General features: G+C 41.9%; 1 protein-coding gene across 10 annotated transcripts in view; it reads left to right on the top strand.

The window, feature by feature from the left end:
- DISC1 (DISC1 scaffold protein) overlaps positions 1-27,016 on the top strand; it is a 423,187-nt gene that overhangs the window by 179,926 nt on the left and 216,245 nt on the right. For 6 of the 10 annotated variants that reach the window (XM_086381280.1, XM_086381279.1, XM_086381288.1 and 3 more), the window contains 3 exons: positions 8,824-8,878; positions 13,306-13,408; positions 25,395-25,583. In XM_086381280.1, the coding sequence (XP_086237406.1) occupies positions 8,824-8,878; positions 13,306-13,408; positions 25,395-25,583 (347 nt within the window). The remainder of the gene's footprint in view (positions 1-8,823; positions 8,879-13,305; positions 13,409-25,394; positions 25,584-27,016) is intronic. The other 4 variants (XR_015156615.1, XR_015156616.1, XM_086381286.1 and 1 more) reach the window with 1 other exon arrangement.

The following is a 27,016-nucleotide window of genomic DNA, read 5'->3' as shown; positions in this document are numbered from 1 at the left end:
AGGTGGGTCATAGAGGATCCTGCTGTGATGTATGTCGGAGAGTGTTTTGCCTATGTTCTCCTCTAGGAGTTTTATAGTTTCTGGTCTTACGTTTAGATCTTTAATCCATTTTGAGTTTATTTTTGTGTATGGTGTTAGAAAGTGTTCTAGTTTCATTCTTTTACAAGTGGTTGACCAGATTTCCCAGCACCACTTGTTAAAGAGATTGCCTTTAATCCATTGTATATTCTTGCCTCCTTTGTCAGAGATAAGGTGTCCATATATGCGTGGATTTATATCTGGGCTTTCTATTTTGTTCCATTGATCTATATTTCTGTCTTTGTACCAGTACCATACTGTCCTGATGACTGTGGCTTTGTAGTAGAGCCTGAAGTCAGGTAGGTTGATTCCTCCAGTTCCATTCTTCTTTCTCAAGATAGCTTTGGCTAATTGAGGTTTTTTGTATTTCCATACAAATTGTGAAATTATTTGTTCTAGCTCTGTGAGGAATACCATTGGTAGCTTGATAGGGATTGCATTGAATCTATAAATTGCTTTGGGTAGTATACTCATTGTCACTATTTTGATTCTTCCAATCCATGAACATGGTATATTTCTCCATCTATTAGTGTCCTCTTTGATTTCTTTCACCAGTGTGTTATAGTTTTCTATATATAGGTCTTTAGTTTCTTTAGGTAGATATATTCCTAAGTATTTTATTCTTTCCGTTGCAATGGTGAATGGAATTGTTTCCTTAATTTCTCTTTCTGTTTTCTCATTATTAGTGTATAGGAATGCAAGGGATTTCTGTGTGTTGATTTTATATCCTGCAACTTTACTATAATCATTGATTAGTTCTAGTAATTTTCTGGTGGAGTCGTTAGGGTTTTCTATGTAGAGGATCATGTCATCTGCAAATAGTGAGAGTTTTACTTCTTCTTTTCCAATTTGGATTCCTTATTTCTTTTTCTGCTCTGATTGCTGTGGCCAAAACTTCCAAAACTATGTTGAATAGTAATGGTGAAAGTGGGCACCCTTGTCTTGTTCCTGACTTTAGAGGAAATGCTTTCAATTTTTCACCATTGAGGATAATGTTTGCTGTGGGTTTGTCATATATAGCTTTTATTATGTTGAGATATGTTCCTTCTATTCCTGCTTTCTGGAGAGTTCTTATCATAAATGGATGTTGAATTTTGTCAAAAGCTTTCTCTGCATCTATTGAGATAATCATATGGTTTTTATTTTTCAATTTGTTAATGTGGTGTATTACATTGATTTGCGGATATTGAAGAATCCTTGCATCCCTGGGATAAAACCCACTTGGTCATGGTGTATGATCTTTTTAATGTGTTGTTGGATTCTGATTGCTAGAATTTTGTTAAGGATTTTTGCATCTATGTTCATCAGTGATATTGGCCTGTAGTTTTCTTTTTTTGTGGCATCTTTGTCAGGTTTTGGTATTAGGGTGATGGTGGCCTCATAGAATGAGTTTGGAAGTTTACCTTCCTCTGCAATTTTCTGGAAGAGTTTGAGTAGGATAGGTGTTAGCTCTTCTCTAAATTTTTGGTAGAATTCAGCTGTGAAGCCGTCTGGACCTGGACTTTTGTTTGCTGGAAGATTTCTGATTACAGTTTCAATTTCCGTGCTTGTGATGGGTCTGTTAAGAGTTTCTATTTCTTCCTGGTCCAGTTTTGGAAAGTTGTACTTTTCTAAGAATTTGTCCATTTCTTCCACGTTGTCCATTTTATTGGCATATAATTGTTGATAGTAGTCTCTTATGATCCTTTGTACTTCTGTGTTGTCTGTTGTGATCTCTCCATTTTCATTTCTAATTTTATTGATTTGATTTTTCTCCCTTTGTTTCTTGATGAGTCTGGCTAATAGTTTGTCAATTTTATTTATCCTTTCAAAGAACCAGCTTTTGGCTTTGTTGATTTTTGCTATGGTCTCTTTTGTTTCTTTTGCATTCATTTCTGCCCTAATTTTTAAGATTTCTTTCCTTCTACTAACCCTGGGGTTCTTCATTTCTTCCTTTTCTAGTTGCTTTAGGTGTAGAGTTAGGTTATTTATTTGACTTTTTTCTTGTTTCTTGAGGTATGCCTGTATTGCTATGAACTTTCCCCTTAGGACTGCTTTTACAGTGTTCCACAGGTTTTGGGTTGTTGTGTTTTCATTTTCATTCCTTTCTATGCAAATTTTGATTTCTTTTTTGATTTCTTCTGTGATTTGTTGGTTATTCAGCAGCGTGTTTTACAGCCTCCATATGTTGGAATTTTTAATAGTTTTTCTCCTGTAACTGAGATCTAATCTTACTGCATTGTGGTCAGAAAAGATGCTTGCAATGATTTCTATTTTTTTTGAATTTACCAAGGCTAGCTTTATGGCTCAGGATGTGATCTATCCTGGAGAAGGTTCCGTGTGCGCTTAAGAAAAAGGTGAAATTCTTTGTTTTGGGTGAAATGTCCTATAGATATCAATTAGGTCTAACTGGTCTATTGTATCATTTAGAGTTTGTGTTTCCTTGTTAATTTTCTGGTTAGGTGATCTATCCATAGGTGTGAGTGGGGTATTAAAGTCTCCCACTATTATTGTGTTATTGTTAATTTCTCCTTTCGTACTTGTTAGCATTTGTCTTACATATTGCGGTGCTCCCGTGTTGGGTGCATATATATTTATATTTGTTATATCTTCTTCTTGGATTGATCCTTTGATCATTATGTAGTGACCGTCTTTGTCTCTTTTCACAGCCTTTGTTTTAAAGTCTATTTTATCTGATATGAGTATTGCTACTCCTGCTTTCTTTTGGTTCCTATTTGCATGGAAAATCTTTTTCCAGCCCTTCACTTTCAGTCTGTATGTGTCCCCCATTTTGAGGTGGGTCTCTTGTAGACAACATATGTAGGGGTCTTGTTTTTGTATCCATTCAGCCAGTCTTTGTCTTTTGGTTGGGGCATTCAACCCATTTATGTTTAAGGTAATTACTGATAAGTATGATCCCATTGCCATTTACTTTATTGTTTTGGGTTCGAATTTATACACCGTTTTTGTGTTTCCTGTCTAGAGAATATCCTTTAGTATTTGTTGGAGAGCTGGTTTGGTGGTGCTGAATTCTCTCAGCCTTTGCTTGTCTGTAAAGCTTTTGATTTCTCCTTCATATTTGAATGAGATCCTTGCTGGGTACAATAATCTGGGTTGTAGGTTATTTTTTTTCATCACTTTAAGTATGTCTTGCCATTCTCTCCTGGCTTGAAGAGTTCCTATTGAAAGATCAGCTGTTATCCTTATGGGAATTCCCTTGTGTGTTATTTGTTGTTTTTCCCTTGCTGCTTTTAATATTTGTTCTTTGTGTTTGATCTTTGTTAATTTGATTAATATATGTCTTGGGGTATTTCACTTTGGGTTTATCCTGTTTGGCACTCTCTGGGTTTCTTGGACTTGAGTGATTATTTCCTTCTCCATTTTAGGGAAGTTTTCAACTATTATCTCCTCAAGTATTTTCTCATGGTCTTTCTTTTTGTCTTCTTCTTCTGGGACCCCTATGATTCAAATGTTGTAGCACTTAATATTGTCCTGGAGGTCTCTGAGATTGTCCTCATTTCTTTTAATTTGTTTTTCTTTTTTCCTCTCTGATTCATCTATTTCTGCCATTCTATCTTCTAATTCACTAATCCTATCTTCTGCCTCTGTTATTCTACTATTTGTTGCCTCCAGAGTGTTTTTAATTTCATTTATTGCATTATTCATTATATATTGACTCTTTTTTATTTCTTCTAGGTCCTTGTTAAACCTTTCTCGCATCTTCTCAATCCTTGTCTCCACACTATTTATCTGTGATTCCATTTTGATTTCAAGATTTTGGATCAATTTCACTATCATTATTCGGAATTCTTTATCAGGTAGATTCTCTATCTCTTCCTCTTTTGTTTGGTTTGGTGGGCATTTATCCTGTTCTTTTATCTGCTGGGTATTCCTCTGTCTCTTCATCTTGTTTAAATTGCTGAGTTTGGGGTGTCCTTTCTGTATTCTGGCAGTTTGTGGAGTTCTCTTTATTGTGGAATTTCCTCACTGTGGGTGGGGTTGTACAGGTGGCTTGTCAAGGTTTCCTGGTTAGGGAAGCTTGTGTCGGTGTTCTGGTGGGTGGAGCTGTATTTCTTCTCTCTGGAGTGCAATGAAGTGTCCAGTAATGAGTTATGAGATGTCTATGGTTTTGGGGTGACTTTGGGCAGCTTGTATCTTGGAGCTCAGGGCTGTGTTCCTTTGTTGCTGGAGAATTTGTTTGGTATGTCTTGCCCTGGAACTTGTTGGCCCTTGTGTGGTGCTTGGTTTCAGTGTAGGTATGGAGGCGTTTGATGAGCTCTTGTCAATTAATGTTCCTTGGAGTCAAGAGTTCCCTGGAGTCAGGGTTTGGACTTAAGTCTCCTGCTTCCAGTTATCGGTCTTATTTTTACAGTAGTTTCAAAACTTCTCCTTCTATACAGCACCATTGATAAAACATCTACGTTAAAGATGAAAAGTTTCTCCGTCGTGAGGGTCACCCAGAGAGGTTCACAGCATTACATGGAGAAGAGAAGAGGGAGGAGGGAGTTAGAGGTGACCCGGATGAGATGAGGTGGAACCAATAGAGGAGAGAGTGGGCTAGCCAGTAATCACTTCCTTATGTGCACTCCACAACTGGACCACTCAGAGATGTTCACGGAGTTATACAGAGAAGAGAAGAAGGAGGAAGGAGGCAGAGGTGGCCAGGAGGATAAAAGGGTGGAATGAAAAGGAGGGAGACAGATACAGCCAGTAATCAGTTCCCTAAGTGTTCTCCACTGTCTGGTACACACAGAAATTCACAGAGTTGGGTAGAGTAGAGAGGGGTTAGGGAGGAGACACAGGCGACCTGGTGGAGAAAAAGGAGAGTCCAAAGGGAGAGAGAGCAGTCAAGCCAATAATCTCGCTCCCTAGTGAAAAATGGGTATTGAAGATTGGGTTCTTAAAGGTACAAAATTGGTAACAAATACATACAAGCAAAAATTAAAAATCTAGAGTAGAGTTTCGAATTTCAAAAATACAATGTTAAAGGAAAGAAGAAGGAAAACAAAGAGAGAGAAAACAAACAAACAAAAACAAAGCCACAAAAATTATAAAGAAAATATAGGTATAAAATTGATAACAAATCCCAAAAAGCAAAAGTTAAAACTCTAGAGTAGAGTTTGGAATTTCAAAAATACAATGTTAAAAAAAAGGAAGAAAAAGAAAGAGAGAAAAACAAAAACAAAAACCAAGTCACAAAAATTATAAAGAAAATATAAGTACAAAATTGATAACAAATTCCAAAAAGTATAAATTAAAAATCTAGAGTTGAGTTTGAAATTTCAGGTATACAATGTTATATAAAAGAAGAAGAGAAAGAAAGAGAGAAAAAAAAGTCACAAAAATTATAAAAAGAAAAAATATATAGGTACAAAATTGATAACAAATACCAAAAAGCTAAAATTAAAAATCTAGAGTAGAGTTTGGAATTTCAAAAATACAATGTTAAAGAAAAGAAAAACAAAAAGGTCAAAAAAATTATAAAATATATATATATGAAGTTTGCTTTTAAAAAAATAGGGTCTTTTTTTTTTGCAAAGTAATAGTAGGTTATAAAAGTGAAAATTAAAGGAATAATAGAGGACTTAAAATTTTTTTAAAAATTAAAGAAAGAAAGAAAGAATGATCGTGAAAATAGTAAAAATATATCGAGGACTTTCTCTGGTTTTGTTGTGAGTATTGTGGGTTCAGTTCATTTTTGGCTAGTTTCTTGGTCCGACTTTTATTTCTCAAGATCTATAGGCCCCTTCCTATGTAGTCGGTAGTAACCACAGGGTTTTAATCTATTGCCTGTAGCTTCCAAGGCGGTTCCCTCTGTTCTAGCTTCTTCTGTTTGCTGGTCTCTTCAGTGTCTGGTTTCTGCCCTGACACAAAGGGGACGGTGGAGGACACTTTTTCTTTTTTTCTTTTTAGGCTCACTTGTTCAGTCGCGCTGTGGGGAGGGAGGGAGGGATGCTGCAAACAAGTAACACTGGTGTGTGCTCGCAGTGCCTCAGCCACACTGGGTCTGCCCCCTCTCACGGCGCCTGTAGCCTCCCTGCCCACACTGCTCAGGCTCTAGGTTGTTCCGCTGGGAACCATCCGTAGCCGGCCCTGGGCTGCCTGCACCTCCCAGGTCCAAGCCGCTCAAGTTCAGGCACTCGGGTAGTCCTCAGAGGCGTAGACTCGGTTGGGCCTGCGTTTTGTGCCCTTCCCAGGTCCGAGCAGCTCAGGTGATGAGGTGTTTGGCGAGCGCAATTGCTGCGACTTATTGCCTCCCCGCCGCTCAGTTATCTAGGTGTACAACCGGCGCACCTTCTCAGGCGGATGTTGACCGTCCAGACCCCCAAGAAATCTTAGTTAGCAAAGAAGCCTGCTTACAGTTTTATAGATAATGTCTCTCTGGGGCTGCGATTGCCCCCTTCTGGCTCTGGCTGCCTGTCACCGGAGGGGGATGGTCTGCAGCCGGCTATCTCTGTTCAGTCCTTTGTTCCGTGCGCGGGCCTGGCGGTGTCTTAGGTTAGGGCTGGCTTTTTGCCTGGTAGATATCCCACAGTCTGGTTTGCTAGCCCAAATTATTTCGCTCAGATAGCGCTCGGGGTATTCAGGCCAGCTTCTTACTCTAAGTGATGCAGCCTGTGCCGTGCCTCCCTGCCCAGCCCCCGCTTGCTAATGGCGTGTGCAGGCATCTGGGCTGCTTCTCCGCTGGGGGAGTTACCGTAGGGCTCGTAATTTGCGGGTTTTAATTGTTTATTTATTTTTCCTCCCTGTTATGTTGCCCTCTGTGCTTCCAAGGCTCCGCACAGATTCGGCAGTGAGAAGGTTTCCTGGTGTTTGGAAACTTCTCTCTTTTTAAGACTCCCTTCCTGGGATGGAACTCCATCCCTCCCTCTTTTGTCTCTTTTTTTGTCTTTTATATTTTTTCCTACATCCTTTTGAAGACTTGGGTTGCTTTTCTGGGTACCTGATGTCCTCTGCTGGCATTCAGAAGTTGTTTTGTGGAATTTCCTCGGCGTTTAAATGTTCTTTCGATGAATTTGTGGGGGAGAAAGTGTTCTCCCCGTCCTACTACTCCGCCATCTTAGCTCCTCTCCCTAAATTCTGTCTTAATTGTTGATGCATGAACTAGTCTTTGTATGTGGCTGGGAAAACCTATTTATAAGATACTATTATTATTTTAATTTATTAAAAAAATTGAAGTATAGTTGATTTATTATACAATGTGTTAGTTTCAGGTGTACAGCACAGTGACTCAGTTATATATGTATATATGACTTCCCAGGTGGTGCTAGTGGTAAAGAAGCCTCCTGCAAACACAGAAGATGTAAGAGATATGGGTTTGATCCTGGGTTGGGAAGATCCCCTGGAGAAGGGCACAGCAACCGACTCCAGTATTCTTGCCTGGAGAATCCTGTGGACAGAGGAGCCTGGTGGGCTACAGTCCATGGGGTTGCAAAGGGTCAGACACGACTGAATGACTTGCACACACATGCATGCATATATGTATATTCTTTTTCAAATTCTTTTCCTGTATATTGAGATATTGAGTATAGTTTGCTGTGCTATACAGCAGTTCCCTGTTTATCTATTTTATATATACTAGTGTGTATTTGGAAAAGGCATGTATTTGGAAAAGGCAATGGCACCCCACTCTAGTACTCTTGCCTGGAAAATCCCATGGATGGAGGAGTCTGATAGGCTGCAATCCATGGGGTCGCTAAGAGTCGGACACAACTGAGCGACTTCACTTTCACTTTTCACTTTCGTGCATTGGAGAAGGCAGTGGCAACCCACTCCAGTGTTCTTGCCTGGAGAATCCCAGAGATGGGGAAGCCTGGTGAGCTGCTGTCTATGGGGTCGCACAGAGTCAGACAGGACTGAAGCGACTTAGGAGGAGGAGGAGGAGGAGGAGTGTGTATATGTTAATCCCAAATTCATAACTGACCCTTCCTCCCCACCTTTCTCTGTTGGTTATCATGTGTGTGTGTGCTCAGTCATGTCTGACTCTTTGTGGATCCTTTGTACTTTTTCTCTGATAGATAACAGTGATGGAAATAAAGTCTGAGACTTCGTTTCATTCATTCACTTGATCATTCTGTAGATATTAACCAAGTCCCCACCTATAAGCTCCAGGAATTATCTTGAACACCAAGGATACAGGAATGGACACAGGAGGATGCAGGCAGTTGCTCCAGCTGTGGAACTCTTATTCCAAAGAGAGGAGAAAGAAATTACACGAGCAAATAAATATGTCAAGATGCATAGTGCTAAGGAGAAAAAAAAGGAGCAGGGAAAAGCCTAAAGATCAGAGAATTCTGTTTTAGATACTTTAAATATATGTATCTTCTCTCTGCTGCACCTCCCTGCTAAACCCAGAAGATGCTTGGAACATATTGAGTGAATTATTAACCCAAATGGATTATATTGGATCACCTGACTGTGAGACTACCTTGGATAGACCATCCTTCTTGGGAGGTACTTGTAGGAATGTAATTTGATATTTTGCTGCCAGAAACACATCTGAGTTGTTCACTCTGTCAGTAGATATGCATTATGGGAATGATAACAGATTTCAATACCAGCCTAGGTAGAGCGTAATTAGGGAGGGAAAATTCAGCTTCCTAGAGACATATTAATTCCAGTCAAACAGAACCAATTTGGCATCTTCTTTCCTACTGTTCTTCTTCAGCCATTGTGCTGATGGAAGATTCACTGTTTTGCCATCTTGTAACATGTGGTAGGACTCAGCTTTTACCAAGACCAATTTCCTCTTTTCAATTCTTCTAGCCTCCAGGAAAGGATAAAGTCCCTCAGCTTGTCACTTAAAGAAATCACTGCTAAGGTAAGTACCTTTCTATGCCCACTTTCTAAAGAAGTTGCTGAAGTTTTCTTTTGATGTAATTTCATGTCACAAATCACCTGGGCTCTGGACAAAATATGGACTTGCCAAAACCATTCTACAGGCTAAGTGATGGGCTAGCCCATGAGCCAGGGCCAAGGGCTGCTCCTCTGGTGGATGTTCTGGCTGTGGTCCCCAGGCATCGATGGGCTTGGCCTTCGGGGAAGGAAACATGATTACTGCTGTGCAGAATCAAATGTCTTTGCTTAAAAAGGCTTCTAAGATGGGTGTAATCTGACAAGTTGAATACATTCCCTTCCAGAAGGGCTGGGTTCACGTTTTTCACAAACAGATGGAAATGGTACAGTAGGCGCTTTTTTTTTTTTTTTTTAAGTTAAGTTGACTTCGAAATCATTTTGCCTATCTTACCTACCATTTATACTTCATATCAGCACCTTGGTTTGCATAGAGATAGAACCCAACATTATTGCCTGGGAGCACATAGTCAATTCACTTAAATAGTCAGTATGTGGTCAGTGAGGATAACCACAGTTTACAAAACAAAACCCTCCTCCACAGAGATAGTTACTCCCCACCAAGTTATTGACAAATGGTGAAGCAGGATCAATTACCCTGTGAATTATTATTAGAGGGGAGGCAGGCAGAGAACTAGGTCTGAATCAATGATTTGTGTTGAGTCTGGGAACCAGGCTGTTATAAGGTGGTTGAAATATGTAAAGGACAGGATTCTGAGCAGGGAGCAAAGCAGCCAAGAGTCCACCGGCCTGGAGGGAAGATCTTGTTCTCCGTCCCTAGGGAGGAGAGTAGGAAGACCTGTGGGGGTTTTGTAGACCCCAGCAGAACCAAGACAGTGGATGTATTTTTGGCAAAAAATGTCCACAGTGGCTCTGGTCCTTTTCCTGGTTTTTGTGTCTAGTTCACTTTTGAAAAAAAACTATATGATTTTGCTAAAAACCACACCACAGCAGTTTGATGGGTAGTTCTGCCCTGTATCGAAAGAGAGCTTCCTGTGAGGATTGAGCCTTGGACCCCAGAACGCTTGAAGTCCACCTGCCCTGGCTTCCCAAAGAACCACCCCAGAATGCTCACCCAGAGCAGAAGGGCAGGATGAGACTCAGGTGGCCGTTTGGGGACCTGAATCCACATGCAGAACTTGGGAAAGGACTTTATTTCAGGCTCCCAGGCAGAGTGTGGCTGACATTGTGTCTCCTGCCCAACTGGGTCAAGGACACTGGCTTGGTTTACCAGTTTTGTTATAAGAAGCAAGAGCGGATGCTAGGCAGCACACCTGGATTTCTGCCTTATCAGGGATGGTGATGTTCCCATTGACATTCCTGTCCCATCCACTTCTGTGACCTCCAGGGGAGCCACTGGGGAGTTGAGGTGGGGCCAAAGCTTCCTGGATGGGGATGTGGTAGAGGTACCTCTTGTGCTTCCTACCAGAAATTTTGCCATTTGTAAGTACAGCCTAATTTCTGTGTAGAATTAAAACGTGGAAGGACTCTTGGGTTTGGGTTTATTGAGCATCAGATAAACACACATATTGTGTGTGTAACATGAATGAGTCTGGATCCCAACAGGGAGGATGTAGGTGTGCATAATCTGTAACACAGATGGTATTTGTATGTGTGTGTTTTCTACGACATCTTATATCATGTACACACACATGTACACATGTGCACACGGCACTGGGGTTTGTCAGTCTCTCCAGCTGCTGTGATTTGCCCAAATGCCAAAAGTCTTTTGCTTTGTTTGTATCTTTGCTCCAAAACATTTATAAAAAAAATTACAATTCCCTTGCTTTTCCATAAAAATTAGCAAATGCATGCCTACGATTTTAAAATGTAAATGGAAAAGCTCCACTTGATAATGAGTTCCTTAGGGTCTAATTTTATTTGGAAATAAAAAAGGGGATGCAGATTTTCTGGGGCATGCATGCCTGCAGCCATGTGTGTTTGTATATATAGGTGGGTGTGTACATGTGCACATACATGAATGTGTGTGTGTGTGACAGCCATATATTAGTCTATAGAGAATTAAAACTGCTCAGTTGCACACAACAACTTTCTCTCTACTCTGAACTTGATTGACTGGTGACCTTGAAGTGAAAGTCACAGCTTGGCCCAGTCTTCTTTCTTCAGTGTATTAGACACAATAATCTGATATTCTTTCAACTCCTTCCTCAAAGACAGCTGGCACCTGCCTTTGACTCATTACATTTTTTGACTCTTATGGGTTACCCAAACCAAAGGTAATTAGGGGATAAAGGAGATGGAAGAAAGTGTTGGAAATAAATGGGATATCCGGAGGTTGGTAGATATTAGATTACATTCAGCAGTGCCGGAAAGAATGTACATTGCAATTTAATAAGAAGATTTAGAGGTTGTTTTATATTAATAGTGACAGCTCACTCAATAAAAGAGAAACTGACCCAATTATGGTTAAGAGAGACTGTGAGCTAAAATCAGAAATACTGGACATACCCGGATGAGGTGCAACAGTCATGACTGGGGTAATGGAGTTGACAGAAATGTCCTGGGACCTCTGGTGACACGCTTTTGACCAAGGGGACGGGATCTTCCTGTCATCAGCATGGAGCCCACGAGACAGTGCTTGGGCAGATGTCACAGCAACTTCCTTTAACTTCTGGTCCCAACATTGTGATGAATCTCAGGGCCATCGAGAGGGTGTCTCTAAATTGATGGCTTTGGACAGTGGTTGCTCAGCTCTGCTGGCGCGAGCTTTGGGGTAGAAGCCTTTACGCTGTCCCTTCATCCAGAGATTTTTATGAAGAGATTTATAAAAAGAGTTTTATAAAGAGATTTGGGAGATTACAGCTGCTTAATGGAAAGGAACATGCTGAAGGCCATGGGGGCAAAGGTGTACTATTTTAGACAGCGTGGGCCAGGTCTGTGTTGATTTTAGAAAGAATATCTGTTGAAGTCTGAGGTCAGCAAAGCACTTCAAGGTGATAATATCTAGCATGAGCTGAAACTTCTGGGGAGATTAAATTTTATATTTTCTCTGGGCTCTGTGAATCCACCTGGGTTGTTATTTCTTGAATGGAATGTTGGGTTTTTGGTGAGAAAAGAGGGGTGCTTCTAAGTAACATCCTTTGTGGATCCCCCAGATGTCTTCACATATGTATTCATTGTTATTCAGCTGTGCTCTCTGCTTTCGCTGAACTGGAGGTTTTTTTAGGTAGTTCATTAATCTCAGTATAGGTAGCAATTGAATACAAGATTTTTGCTTTAAATAAAAGAAACAAAATCTCATATTTTAGCTTCAAACAAATACAAAATAGCCTAAGACATCTGGAAAAACAAACTGAGATTTAAGATTTTTGCTATTTTTTCAAGATCAAGAAAGATGTAGGAAGTGAAATGCTAAAACCTGCAAACTTTCCTGAGATCTACTTGTCTATTTTTCAAATCTGGCTTCCCAGCAAGTATTTACCCTCCAGTTTTATTAGACAGCATCCACTAGGAACTCTCTGCCCTTGATTGCAACATCTGTGCACCGTTATTTCCTGCCTACTATGTGCCAGACACAGAATGAAACCCCTGCTCCCATAGCGTGTGTCCTCCCCAGAGAGGTAAGAGAAAAATAAAGGAAGAATGGCAGCAGTGTGTCAGCTGGAGAGGACGCTATGGACAGACAGCCTGCAGGGGCAGGTGGGAGGGAGGAAGGGCTGAGGGGTGGTTATGTTCCGTGGGTGATCCACACGGCCCTTCTTCCCAAGGCAAACCCTGTGGGCTGTGCCACCACGGACAAGCTGAGCCACCCAGAGGAGGATGCCAGTGTCAGAGGCTCTGGGGAGGGAGCAGGTAGAGGGCTCGAGTTATTTACCTGTGGTTGTGTCCAGTTGTGCCAGCTCATCTCAGTTTCCTCCCTCCCTCCTCCCTGCTCTCTCCCTCCTCTCCCTCCTCCCTCCCTGCTGTCTCCCTCCTCTCCCTCCTCCCTGCTCCCTCCTCCCTCCCTACTCTCTCCCTCCTCTCCCTCCCTCCTTCCTCCCTCCTTCCTTCCTCTCTCCCTCCTCTCCCTCCTCCCTCCCTGCTCTCTCCCTCCTCTCCCTCCTCCCTGCTCCCTCCTCCCTCCCTCCTCTCTCCCTCCTCTCCCTCCCTCCTTCCTCCCTCCTTCCTTCCTCTCTCCCTCCTCCTTCTTCCCTCCTCTCCCTCCTTCCTTCCTCCCTCCTCTCCCTCCTCCCTTCTTCCCTCCTTCCCTCCTCCCCTCTCTTCTTCCTTCCATCCTTCCTTCCTTCATGTGTTGCTTGTTTTTTGAGAAATCTCCTGCGGTTATTCTGTATCGCCCCTTTACTACTTATAAAGCCAGGAATCTGGCTGGTGCTCTGTCGCCCTCTAACCTTTACCTGAGCAAATGATGATTCATGGCTGTCTTTCTCCATCTAGGTGTGTGTGAGTGAAAGACTCTGCAGTGCCCTGAGAAAGAAGGTTAACGATATTGAAACCCAACTGCCAGCACTGTTTGAAGCCAAAATGCTTGCCATCTCAGGTACCTGGGACAGAGGGGATGTGGAGACAGTTGGAGTGAGTGATGACAAACGCCACACCCCTTTCTCGTCCTGGATTAACATTCTACCTGTGCTGAATGTTGTGTAGCATCTACCTGTCACTTGACAACTCAGAGCCTTCCCAGGGAGTCTCACTGAAACTCATGGAATAGATGGGCAGCAGGGTTTTTTAATAAGGGATGGGTTGTTATTTTTCAGTCGGGTCCAACTCTTGTGACCCCATAGACAGTAGCCTGCAGGCTCCTCTGTCCATGGGATTTTCCAGGCAAGAATACTGGAGTGGATTACCATTTCTTTCTCCAGAGGATCTTCCCGACTCAGGGATTGAACCTGCATCTCCTGCATTGCAGGCAGAGTTTTTACCACTGAGCCACCAGGGTACTCCTATAAGGGATGTATAAGACTCTTAAAAATGCACAAGCACACGTTATATAAAATAGCTATTTGTGTAGATTGCATTCCCAGTTTCTGTTTAAGTGTTTAGAGATGAGATGTACTCTGGATGCCATGTAATTCTAGCTAGGGTTTCTACAGACTTATGTATCTGGAGATGCTTAGTGAGGGTGTGATCAACCGCTTCCTATGGGGGAAAGAGTGGTATCAGGAGACAAACTGCTCAGAGTAACAACCTAGTCATAGGTAAGAGATTTTTGGAGGATTTTCAGTGGATCATTATCCTTCCTTAATTTGGTAGTTATAAAGGGATATACTTTTCCATTAATCAGTAGGCTGAAAAGACGAGTCTCTGAAAATAGGATCTTACTCTATCATTTGAATAGTACTTAAAGAAAAGGTTTATTTATTTATTGGCTGAGGTGGGTCTTTGTTGCTGTACTTTCTCTAGAAGTTTCTCTGTGCAGTTTTCTCATTGTGGTGGCTTCTTACTGTGGATCATGGGCTCAGTAGTTGTAGCCCACAGGCTTAGTTGCCCCGAGGCACGTGGAAACTTCCCAGACAAGGGATTAAACTGGTGTTCCCTGCATTCTTAACCACTGGACCACCAGGGAAGCCCCTGAACACTGCTTTGGAACATTCCTCTGCATTTATTATTTTTTTTTTTCACATCAGCTCTATCAGGTAGGAGGGAGAAACACTGTGATCCCGAGGAACAAAGGGAGAGGTTGAGGCCCTGGAATGTGTCCTGTGGTTAAATTAACCCCATTAACTGAGTGGTGCTAGATCAGGGCTAGTGTCCAGGTGTGATATATGGATTTTTAACCCAGTTATGTAATGACACCATGTTTTATAAGTTGAATGAATCTGTAGCGCATCAACTCCAGAAGAATCATAAAAATTTAATGAAAAGGTATAATAATTACATGTATGGGTTTTAAATGGCATTTTAAGAAGGAATACAATAATTGGCAGCTTCTGCTCTTCAGATCATTAAACAACTAATGTTGGCAGCTAACGAGCAATTTGGTGCCTGGCGCAGTGATGCGTGTCATTTACAGCCCGTAGAACACGCGGACGCGCATGTGGGGCTCGGCTCTCAACAGCTTCACATTCCATTTCCTTTGAATTATGGCCCCATTTGCTAAGAGGAAAAAAGATTGAATACAATCTTGCTTCTGAATTAGGGTTTTTGCCTTTCTTAATCAATGCATCTTTCTCAAGAATACAGGTGGATGTGTCTCTATTAAGCCCAGAGGAGGAGATGCATCATTTGGGCAGCAGAGAAACCCTCTCTCAAATGTGAATTATCTCCTATTTAGGATCCAGGGAAAATTCTTAAGATGTTATCTTGCACAGAGGGCCTGAGTTTTCTGTGTAGTTTTTAGATCAGCTGAGAAATTGGTGAGAACTGATTGGATGAGGGATTCCCTGAGTTAACTGGGGTGGGAACACACTCCCCACATCCTATTTCCTGGACACTCTTGAGCCCCTTGGTGAACAGCCCTTTCAGTCCATGAACTGCCCTGTGGGTTGGATTGGTGACAGATGATCATCATTAACTTCTGTGGTGGTATTGGTTTAGTCTCTAAGTCCCACTCTTTGCAACCCTATGGACTGTAGCCCACCATGCTCCTCTGTCCATGGGATTTTCCAGCAAGAATACTGGTGTGGATTGACATTTCTTCCAGGGATCTTCCTGACCCAGGGATCAAACCCACGTCTCTTGTATCTCCTGTATTGGTGGGCAGATTCTTTACCGCTGAGCCACCAGGGAAGCCCCTTAACTTCTGTACATAATGCAGTTTCCATTTCCTTTTGAGCTGTGCTCCACAGGAGGGAGGGTCAAGGGAGGAAGAGGTATTCTCCTTAGGATGCTGGCAGGTCTGTTTTTATATAGTCAAAATAGCAAACCCTCACTCTGTTAGACAAAAGCACAAACGTCTCCAAGAGAGGCCTTTCTCTTTTTTTTTTTAGTACATAATTTTAAACTTTCTTTTCTTTTTTTTTTTTACAACAGTTTTATTTTTTTTTTAATTTTATTTTATTTTTAAACTTTACAATATTGTATTAGTTTTGCCAAATATCGAAATGAATCCGCCACAGGTATACCCACATTCCCCATCGTGAACCCTCCTCCCATCTCCCTCCCCTACCCTCTCTCTGGGTCATCCCAGTGCACCAGCCTCAAGCATCCAGTACTGTGCATTGAACCTGGACTGGCGACTCGTTTCATACATGATATTATACATGTTTCAATGCTATTCTCCCAAATCTCCCCACCCTCTCCCTCTCCCACAGAGTCCATAAGACTGATCTATACACCGGTGTCTCTTTTGCTGTCTCCTACACAGGGTTATTGTTACCATCTTTCTAAATTCCATATATATGCGTTAGTGTACTGTATTGGTGTTTTTCTTTCTGGCTTACTTCACTCTGTATAATAGGTTCCAGTTTCATCCATCTCATTAGAACTGATTCAAATGTATTCTTTTCAATGGCTGAGTAATACTCCATTGTGTATATGTACCACAGCTTTCTTATCCATTCATCTGCTGATGGGCATCTAGGTTGCTTCCATGTCCTGGCTATTATAAACAGTGCTGCGATGAACATTGGGGTACACGTGTCTCTTTCCCTTCTGGTTTCCTCAGTGTGTATGCCCAGCAGTGGGATTGCTGGATCATAAGGCAGTTCTATTTCCAGTTTTTTTAAGGAATCTCCACACTGTTCTCCATAGTGGCTGTACTAGGCCTTTCTCTATTTTAGGATCTCTATGAGAATGCTGGGACAATGCTCACAGGTTCTTAGAAGCCCTACTGAATGAGAGGAACTTATGGGATACCATTAGGTTCTTAGAGGGCCTTTTGTCTGTCTGAAAGCTTCTAGATCTCCCATCCTGGTTTTGATCAATGGACTGAGGATTTCTCTTGATTTAAGAATCATTTGCTCTCTGCAGAGAGAGGGAATAATAAAAATACACTGGTTAGATACAATGGTGGGCTGAAATCTTTCTTGTTTTATGTGCGTGTGTGCTAGTCAAGGCTATGGTTTTTCCAGTGGTCATGTATGGATGTGAGAGTTGGATTATGAAGAAGGCTGAGTGCCGAAGAATCGATGCTTTTGAACTGTGGTGTTGGAGAAGACTCTTGAGAGTCCCTTGGAGAGATCCAACCAGTCCGTTCTGAAGATCAGCCCTGGGATTTCTTTGGAAGGAATGATGCTAAAGCTGAAACTCCAGTACTTTGGCCACCTCATGCAAAGAGTTGACTCATTGGAAAAGACTCTGATGCTGGGAGGGATTGGGGGCAGGAGGAGGAGGGGACGACAGAGGATGAGATGGCTGGATGGCTTCACTGACTCGATGGACGTGAGTCTGAGTGAACTCCGGGAGTTGGTGATGGACAGGGAGGCCTGGTGTGCTGCGATTCATGGGGTTGCAAAGAGTCAGACACGACTGAGTGACTGAACTGTGCTTGCTTAGTCGCTCAGTTGTGTCCCACTCTTTGCAATCCCAGGACTGTAGCCCGCCAAGCTTTTCTATCCATGGGATTTCCTAGGCAAGAATACCGGAGTGGGTTGCCACTTCCTTCTTCAAGAGATCTTCCTGACCCAGGGATTGAACCCGCATCTCCTGTATTGGCAGGCAGATCCTTTACCACTGTGTGATTTGGAGGGAAATAGGAACATTCTTAGAAATAAAATTAGTTTTTCTAGGTAAATACAAAATATTTGCTTCTCTCTAAAAAAGTTCATGGTTTTGATCAATGGCTGGGGGATCTGATAGACTCAGTAAAGATTTTTCAAAGATGATGTTTATCTAAGGTGGAAATAGAGACCTACCAAATGAGAAGAAGGAAAGTGTATTGTTGAAACCTTAATAGCAAGGGAGTCAACCACCATCACTTATGTTGTGGCAGAAACTCCAAGGCAGACAGAGGAGTGGGAAAGCTTTGCGGTAGAAAAAAAAGGAGGTTCCAGTAATGACTGGAAGCTGTTGGCCTTGGGGAAGCTGGGGGTGAGGTCACTAGAGCATCCAGTATGATTGCTTAGGGGAGCATGTTTGGCTTTCTCTGATTGGTCCTAAGCCGGAAGCAGGGACAAAGGTTAGGGAAGCTGTTATTAATCAAGTGCTGGCTATTTAGGGCCAGTTGTTACAGAAGCTGTTGTTTAGCTTCGTGGACTGTGGTTAGAGAAAGCGTCTGCCTGCCTACAAGTCTGCCTTATAGCTGGCTGGCCTCCTCTGCTGGTTACTGTACATAGATAGGGGTGTGTTTCCTCGGTACACTGCTGCAGGCTGGGATTCTATTCTAAGTATGATCTGGCCACTGTCTATCTGTATACTTTGTCTCTCTCCAGGCAGCTCATTTTCTCAAGCTAGCTGAAGCAGTCTATGTTTTATGTATTAATAAAATCCTGTGTTACATCATTCTGTTCCCTGCGTCTTCTCTATGCAATGTGGCCATTTCCAAAATGTTTGATGTGCAGAACCAGTCATGGAACTTGGCTCACAGAAGATGCTTTTCAGTGTCTCAGGAAATCATGGTGGCTGGAAGAAAGAAACAAAGCCAGCAGAAAATAGCAGATTCTAGCTGAAGGAGCTACCACGGATAGGGGGATGGGTGCAGTTGGCTGGTGCTTGATTGTGGCCTTGACCATTGCTGAGGGCGGTGCCTATAAGGCAGAGGGTGTGGACTTGAACTTGGAATTCCTCAAAAGATCTGGTGTCATACCAGAGAAGAGATGCAGGATTCCATTCGTTAGGGGTTTATGTTCAACACTGGCTTTATTTCTTTTTCCCTAGTCAAGTATAGCTCAAATTTGGGTCGGTAGAAGAGGATGGGAAGACAGGGAACCCTGGCATGCTGTAGTCCATGGGGTCACAAAGAGTCAGACACAACTGAGCGACTGAACTGAACTGAACTGAAGAGGATAGTTTTAGGAGAATCATCACAAATGGAGACACATTTGGCCCAGCGAGTACCATGCGTGTGCACGTCCCCGTGGGCGGATGTCATTGTGAGGCCTGGGCACTGACCGAGGGAAATGGCCCCTCTGAGCACAGGATTCAACCCTCCTTCTTGTGGTTCCCTCCCTTTATGAATGAGTTGTGGCCATGTGTTTACCAAGTCCCTTACTGAACTATATTTGGTAGAATGAGCACCTACCATGAGGTTGGAAGAACCAAGTTCAAGTTCAGTAATCTAATGTGACATCTTCAAATTCCAAAGCTTTGTGACATTGGGAGAGTCACTCTCTGGGTCTCCGTTTCTTCAACTAGACAGCAAAGACAATTATTACAAGAGCCCCTTCCTGGAATTTTGGGAAGACTAAAGGAGAATTTATCCATGAGCTCTGTAATCTATGAGATTTAAGTAAAGACCTCAGAAAGTGACTTGCAGATATCATGAAGCAGAGAAGAGTAAATATTTGAATTCAGAGACACTCAGGATGTAGTTAGAGAGAACAGAATGGATGACATCAGTTTCAGCTTTGGCATACACCTAGAAGTTTTTAGTTGTGTTATTTGTAGAATAAAATATTTTGACAGGTGCTTTAAAAAAACCCACTTGAAGGCCCATGTGCGGTTCCCTTGCTGCAGAGCAGGTGGGCATGTGTGCAACTTGATGCCAAAGCATATACACACCCCTAAGATTCCAGGCTTTCCCCATGGCTCAGTGGTAAAAGAATCCACCTGCAGTGCAGGAGATGCAGGCGATCCAGGTTCGATACTTGGGCTGGGAAAATCTCTTGGAGGAGAGCATGGCAACCCTTTCCAGTATCCTTGCCTGGAGAATCCCGTGGACAGAGGAGCCTGGTGGGCTACAGTCCATGGGATTGCAAAGAGTCATACACAGCTTAAGCGACTGTGCTTAAGTCATACACAGCACAGAGATTCCCCTTGGCTTTAGGGAAGGCCCATCAGGGTGATGGAGACTGGGGTCACTGGGTTGCTGATGGGACTTTCAAGGATCAACATTTTTTTTTTTAATTTTAATCTAAAAACTCTGGCCAGTTTCAGCAATCAGGGAGGGCTGCCTCAAGCCAGATTCACCTCCTGGGCTTGGATCTGAAGCCAAAATGCTTAGGAAATATTAACCAAAGGCACTGTCATGCTTTCTCATGGCATGGGTTTTGATATTGACTGTCTCTTTGGGAATTCACACTCTTTCTGTGTATATCAAACTTCCATGTCACTCTGCATTTTCCCAAGCCATACCCCTTCAGATCAAGGAAGGTTCCTAATTAGTGATTGCTCCCATGTTTTATTAAGGCCTTGTTCTCTAGAGCTGGTGATGAGTTGCAGGAGGGCCTGGTGATGTATTTCTAGGAAACCTTCTGTACTGGCACTCACTCCATCTCTGTAGTCTCTTCCTGTTTGTTTTGAGAGGTCTTCTCTCTGAACTATTCTCGGGAGGAAGTTGCACACTTGGCACCTTCTGCCTGGAGTCTCTGGGTCCCAGTTGGTGCTTACCCTACATTTTATTAACTCTGTGGACTTGAGAATATGGCCCAGCAGGATGAGAGTGAGGGTGAGGGTTAGGTCTGGGGTATTTTAGGTTGAGAAGGGAACTTGAAGGTACCCCATGTGCTGGGACTGCATTGTTCATCGGCAACCACACCTCTGGGGCAGGTCCTTTGGCTTTTTTGGGGCCCTTCGTGGGGGGTTTCACCAGCAGCGGCCCTCAGTGGTCATTTTTCAGATAGAAGTCATGGATCCAGAAAAGTTTTAATTGTATTTCCATTTACAGCTCAAAACTTGTGGAGTCCAGCCTGCTCTCCTTATCAGGACTTTGGTTTTCCTAAGTGGTCCGAACCCACTGGCTTGACTTTTGGGGCTTCCACTGACTTCTTGGCTGCTCTAGGCTCCACCTCAGTCATATGCCTCCCGCCAAAGATGAGGCTGTTTGCTTAACCAGGTTCCCATTTCTTCTTTGGAAACCTTACATTCTTTCCTGGAGAACCTGCCTCCATCTCCCTTTCTGGAATTTTCTCCCTTCTAAGATCCCGTCTAGTGAATATTTGCCTATATATATATTTTAACCATACATATTATCCCCCCTCCCCCTCCTTTTTTTTGATATGGACCATTTTTAAAGTCTTTATTGGATTTGTTACAATATTGCTTCTTCTGGTTTTTTTTTTAATGTTTTGGTTTTTCAGCCATGAGGCATGTGGGATCTTAACTTCCCACCAGGAATTGAACCCACACCACCTGCATTGGAAGGTGAAGCTTCAACCACTGGGCCACCAGGGAAGTCCCCAGTTTATCCCCTTTATTCAAGATAATTTCCTGGAGAGCAGGGACTGTGCCTTGTGCCTTTCTGTATATGCCGACACAGTGATAGACAATAAATAGTCTCAAAAGATATTTATCCAGTCATGGAATTGGAAACTGGATTTCAGTAACAGAAATGATATTTTTTGGGTATTCAGAATGCCCTAACATGGAAAAAATTTTTGTAACCTTTTCCATATTTATATAATATTGAAATCTGCCTATTAAATAATCAGAATGAAGAAATAAATAGCACAGTCTATTATTCCGGAGACTTCTGGAGTTGTATTTGAGTTGGAAACTTGGCCTGCATTTTACTGGCATGGAACCTTCAGCAAGATATTTAATTCTCTAGATTTCACTTTTCTCCACTGTAAAACAGAGATAACAACATGTATTTTAGTGAACATAAAATGAGCCATTATTTTATATAGTACTAAGAAAGAAAAATTGCTGTCAATTAAACAATGATGCAATGCTTTCTGTGGCTTAGACTTTTTATTTTATACTTATTGAAATAGCCCTTTTAGATGTACTTAAGCTTTTGAAAAGTCACATACTACTCTTTAAAAAGAAAAATATAAGGGCAATGAATTGGTTAAGGTTTTTCTAAAATGTTTCATATTCAGACTGAGTGTCCTGATACACAGTTTGACTCAAGTCAAGACTCCTGTTTCTCCACACATTATCATCCTCCGCATCAGTGAGGCTATTGGTGATGTAACTTTTTTCCTCCAAGAGTGAACTATTTTCTATAGGATTTTCTGCCAAGCTGCTTACACCATTCTTCAAGTTTTAAATGCTGGTGCCTTCCTGATCTTACAAATCTATGTCAACAGTTAGGACTCAAATGGTCCTTGATGTGATAGGTGGACCATAAAGAAGGCTGAGTGCCAAAGAATTGATGCTTTTGAACTGTGGTGCTGGAGAAGAGTCTTGAGACTCCCTTGGACTGCAAGGCAATCAAACTAGTCAATCCTAAAGGAAATCAAACCCGAGTATTCACTGGAAGGGCTAAAGCTGAAGCTTCAATATTTTGGTTACTTTATGCTAAGAGCTGACTCATTGGAAAAGACCCTGATTCTGGGAAAGATTGAGGGCAGGAGGAGAGGGGATGGCAGAGAATGAGATGGTTAGATAGTATCAAAACTCAGTGAATGTTAATTTGAGCAAACTCCATGAGATAGTGGAGGACAGAGGAGCCTGGCTGCTGTTAATGGGGTTGCAAAGAGTCAGACACAACTGAGTGACTGAGCACATTCTAGAATTGAATATCATCAGAATCATGTAGGGTACACTCTTTTGTGTCTTTTTTTGATCTACTTCCATGTCACTGCATGTATGAAGAGTTCATGCCTTTTTTCTTGGAGAGTGGCCTTCCTGTGTGTAGATGTATCACTTTTTCTGCATTCTCCAATTGATGGATGTTTCGGTTGTCTTCAGTTTGGGGCTGTGAGTAAAGCGACTGTGAACATCTGAGTCCAGAATTTTTGCTTATGTGTTTCATTGCTCTTGGGTAAATTCCTAGCAGCGGAATTGCTGGATCACAGGATAGGTGTATGTTAAGGTTATAAGAGGAGAAGGCAATGGCACCCCACTCCAGTACTCTTGCCTGGAAAATCCCATGGACGGAGGAGCCTGGTAGGCTGCAGTCCATGGGGTCAACTAAGAGTCGGACACGACTGAGCGACTTCACTTTCACTTTTCACTTTCATGCATTGGAGAAGGAAATGAAAACCCACTCCAGTGTTCTTGCCTGGAGAATCCCAGGGATGGTGGAGCCTGGTGGGCTGCCGTCTATGGGGTGACACAGAGTTGGACACGACTATAGCGACTTAGCAGCAGCAGCAGCAAGGTAATAAGAAGCTGGCAGAACCTTTCTCAAAGTGGTTGTACATTTCAATCTCCACCATGTGGGACATTTCCAGTAGCTGGTTGTCCTTGTTAACTGGTTTCAGTCCAGTTAATCTGAGCCACCTGATTGGTTTTGCAGTGGAATCTCTACAGCTTTAATGCGCATTTTTCTGGCAACACTTTTTCATGTGCTTCTTGGCCATGTGTATATCTTTGTAATGTGTCTGTGGCATCATTTGTCCACTTTCCAGTCAGGTTATTTGTGGTTTAATTATTGAGTTTCAGGACTCAAGTCCTTCATCAGATATATGTATTGTAAATATTTTCTCCCTGTCTGTGGCTTGCCTATGCATCTTCTTAATGGCATTTTTTGAGAAGTAGAGGTTTTTAATTTTGATGAAGTCCATTTATCCATTTTTTCTTTTATAATTAATATTTTCTGTGTCCTTTCTAAAATTTTTGCTGACTCCAAAGTTAGACAGATATTCTTCTATATCTTCTAGAAGCTTTACAGGTTTCACTTCTTCATTTAGGTTTTTGATCCATCTCTAATTAAATTCTGTGTATGGTTTGAGGTATGTATTAAGGTTACTGTTTTCCCCAGGTAGGTAGCTACTTGTTCCAGTATCCACTGAAAACACTCCTTTTTCCTCATTGACTTGCTTTGACACTTCGGTTGAACATCACTTAACTCTGTGAGTGTGGGTCCACTTCTAGACTGTTTGTTCTGTTCCATAGAGCTGTTTGTCTGTCTCTATGCCAGTACCATACTGTCTGCGTTTAATGTAACTTCAGTGTTAATAAGAAATCAAGTAGCAGATGTCCTCTAACTCTGTTCTACCTTTTAATGATTGTTTTGGTTTAGAATTTCCTTGTACATTTTAGAATTGCTATTGCTATTGCTAAGTCACTTCAGTCGTGTCCGACTCTGTGCGACCCCATAGACAGCAGCCCACCAGGCTTCCCCGTTCCTGGGTTCTCCAGGCAAGAATACTGGAGTGGGTTGCCATTTCCTTCTCCAAAGCATGAAAATGAAAAGTGAGAGTGAAGTCGCTCAGTCGTGTCTGACCTTCAGCGACCCCATGGACTGCAGCCTTCCAGGCTCCTCCATCCATGGGATTTTCCAGGCAAGAGTACTGGAGTGGGGTGCCATTGCCTTCTCCGCATTTTAGAATAAGTTCTTCAATTTCTACAAAAGACTCATATAAGGTTTTGATTGAAATTGTATTGAATCAATAGATCAATTTGAGGAAAATGAAAATCATAACAAAATTCAGTTTTAGTATATGTATATATGATATGTCTTTCTAATTATTTAAGTCTTCCTTAGATCTCTCAGAAGCTTCAAAATGGTTTTCTGTGTAGAAGTTTTCTCATGTTTCTTTAAATTTATCCCTAAGTATTTTGAGTTTTAAAATATACATAGTATTTTAAATTGTTTGCTGCTGGTATTTAGAAATACAGTTAATTTCCATGTATTGACCTGGATTCTTTCACCCCTGATAAATTCAATGTGCCATATATTTTGCTTAGAATTTTATAGAATTTCAAGTTTATTTTTGCAGTCATCTCTAATGCAGGTATTAGCACAATCATATTCTGTAAGAAGTTTGCCCTGAAATTCCATATGCTATTTTTTTTTTTTTTGCTCCAGGTCATACAGTTTGAGTTACCAGGGGAGTATGATTTGAATTTCAGTCTACTTTGACTCCACGGCCCATTCCCTTTCCACCCTACTGTAATATTTCACCTCTTTGACATTTGGATGTTTGAATGGAGTGATACCATGTAGCTTCCCTGGGTTTCACTGGGACATTTTGGTGTCATTGTGTTTCAGAAGGACATGAATGAATCAATGGAACCTCTAAAACAAAATACAATGAGAAAAGGTGAAAAAGTGACTAGAAGTTTTCCTAGTTTAAAAGGACTGTCAGCATGCTTCCAGATTCATCCACAGAAGACCGTTCATGCAGTTACACAGAGCTGCAAATTTCAGTTTCCTTGCCTCACATGATTATTGTTGTTCAGTTGCTCAGTCATGCCCGACTCTTAGCGGCCCCATGGACTGCAGCATGCCAGGCTTTCCTGTCTTTCACTGTGTCCTGGAGTTTGCTCAAACTCATGTCCATTGAGTTGGTGATGCTATCCAACCATCTCATCCTCTGTCGCCCCCTCCCCTCTTGCCCTCAGTCTTTGCCAGCATCAGGGTCTTTTCCAATGAGTCAGTTCTTCACATCAGGTGGCCAAAGTATTGGAGCTTCAGCTTCAGCATCAGTCCTTCCAATGAGTATTCAGGGTTGATTTCCTTTAGGATTGACAGGTTTGATCTCCTTGCAGTCCACGGGACTCTCACTGTTAGTACATGTGAGCTATGGCTGCGTCTTCTGCATGTAGGGATGCTCTAATGCTTGTTTTCCCTCCTCTCCCACAATGCGCTGCAGGAAACCATTTCTGTACAGCCAAGGAGCTCACAGAGGAGATCAGATCATTAACACTGGAGAGGGAAGCGCTGGAGGGACTTCTTCACAAGCTGTTGGTACTGAGTTCCAGGAACGTCCAAAAGCTGGGAAGTGTGAAAGAAGATTACAGCAGACTCAGGCAAGAACTGGACCAGGGGAGAGCTGCTTATGGTAAGTGGTCACACGGTTGCCCGATGAAATATGTGTGCTATTTATTGTACTGGTTCACATGTACCCTTCACTGTGACGGCTGTCCTGGAGCCACACAGGATATTTTTGGCAGGAGCCCTAGAAAATAGGGCACCATTTCTTCAGTGTTTGTTTTGCTATCAATCTGATGCCTTTTCATTTCCTGTCTTTCCTCCTCCTCTACTCTGTTTGCTAATGGCCTTGTGATTGCTTGAAGCAATCTCCACCTTGGCACAGGTCTTGAGAATTCTCTGGTTGACAATTATCTCCCTTTTGTTCCTTGGCTCAGCCTCCTGGCTTGCACAATTGTACATGAAAGCAGGCTGGCTTTGGGAAAACCAAGGAAAGACCATTGAGTGCCTCTTCTTTGTGGGCTTTTCTGAGAGCTGCCCACAAAGAAGAGGCAGATGCAGAAGATGCTGCCTTGGCCAAAGTATCCATTTGTTGGAGGAGTCAAACTATTCTTGTGGTCTTTTCTTGTCTAGTTGTTAACAGTAAATGAGGTCACCTTGAAGTTTCACTCTGAGGGATAATTTCGGAAGATTGCGGTTTAGCCCAAATTAATAAAGTCAAATCTGTTTCTTAAAAAAAAAGTAGTAAAGAATTTCTGATGATTCAGTTTCTAATATACAGAATGAAATCATAGGGAGAAAATTTATATTTAAAATACAATAGATGCTGAAACCTGTTTCTTCACCAGTAAAATGAGATGATAGATTATCCATCTCATAAGCTGGTTAAGTGATACAGATTAATTGCATTAATTATTAAGATCCTGAGATTGTGTGTGTGTGCATACACCTTTGCCCTTCCCTTGGGAACTAGAGGTTGTTGGAAGGCAAAGTTCATACATAGTAAATCATATTTCCTAAATAAATGTTTACTAGAAAAATGAATGACGTATACCTGTGGTGGATTCATTTTGATATTTGGCAAAACTAATACAATTATGTAAAGTTTAAAAATAAAATAAAATTAAAAAAAAAAGAAAAATGAATGACATTTATACTAATAAAGAACTGTATTTACAAAGTATTCTTGTTTGAAAAGAAACAAGAATGAAGGTATTAGGTAGCCAGATTTGAAATAAGGCCACCCTGGTGGCTCACACAGTAAAGATTCCCCCTGCAATGCAGGAGACCTGAGTTTGATCCCTGGGTTGGGATGATCCCCGTGGAGGAGGGAATGGCTACCCACTCCAAAATTTTTGCCTGGAGAATTCCATGGACAGAGGGGCTCATTGGTTACACTCCATGGGGTTGCAGAGTCAGATGTGACTGAGTGACTGACACTTTTAACACACTTACTTGAAAATAGTCCACAAACTGAAGTAAATCAAGATTAGTATTTAAAACCAAACAAATATGAAATCAGCTAGAAGAAATAGGTGTGTCATTTCACTGCTAATACATTTT

This window comes from Bos grunniens, chromosome 28 (assembly GCF_055505025.1).
Source record: "Bos grunniens cultivar Pamir isolate PY7600 chromosome 28, Bosgru_T2T1.0, whole genome shotgun sequence".
Classification (NCBI taxonomy): Eukaryota; Metazoa; Chordata; class Mammalia; order Artiodactyla; family Bovidae; genus Bos; species Bos grunniens.
Note: the sequence above shows the minus strand (reverse complement) of the source record. Positions and strands in the feature narration are given on the sequence as shown.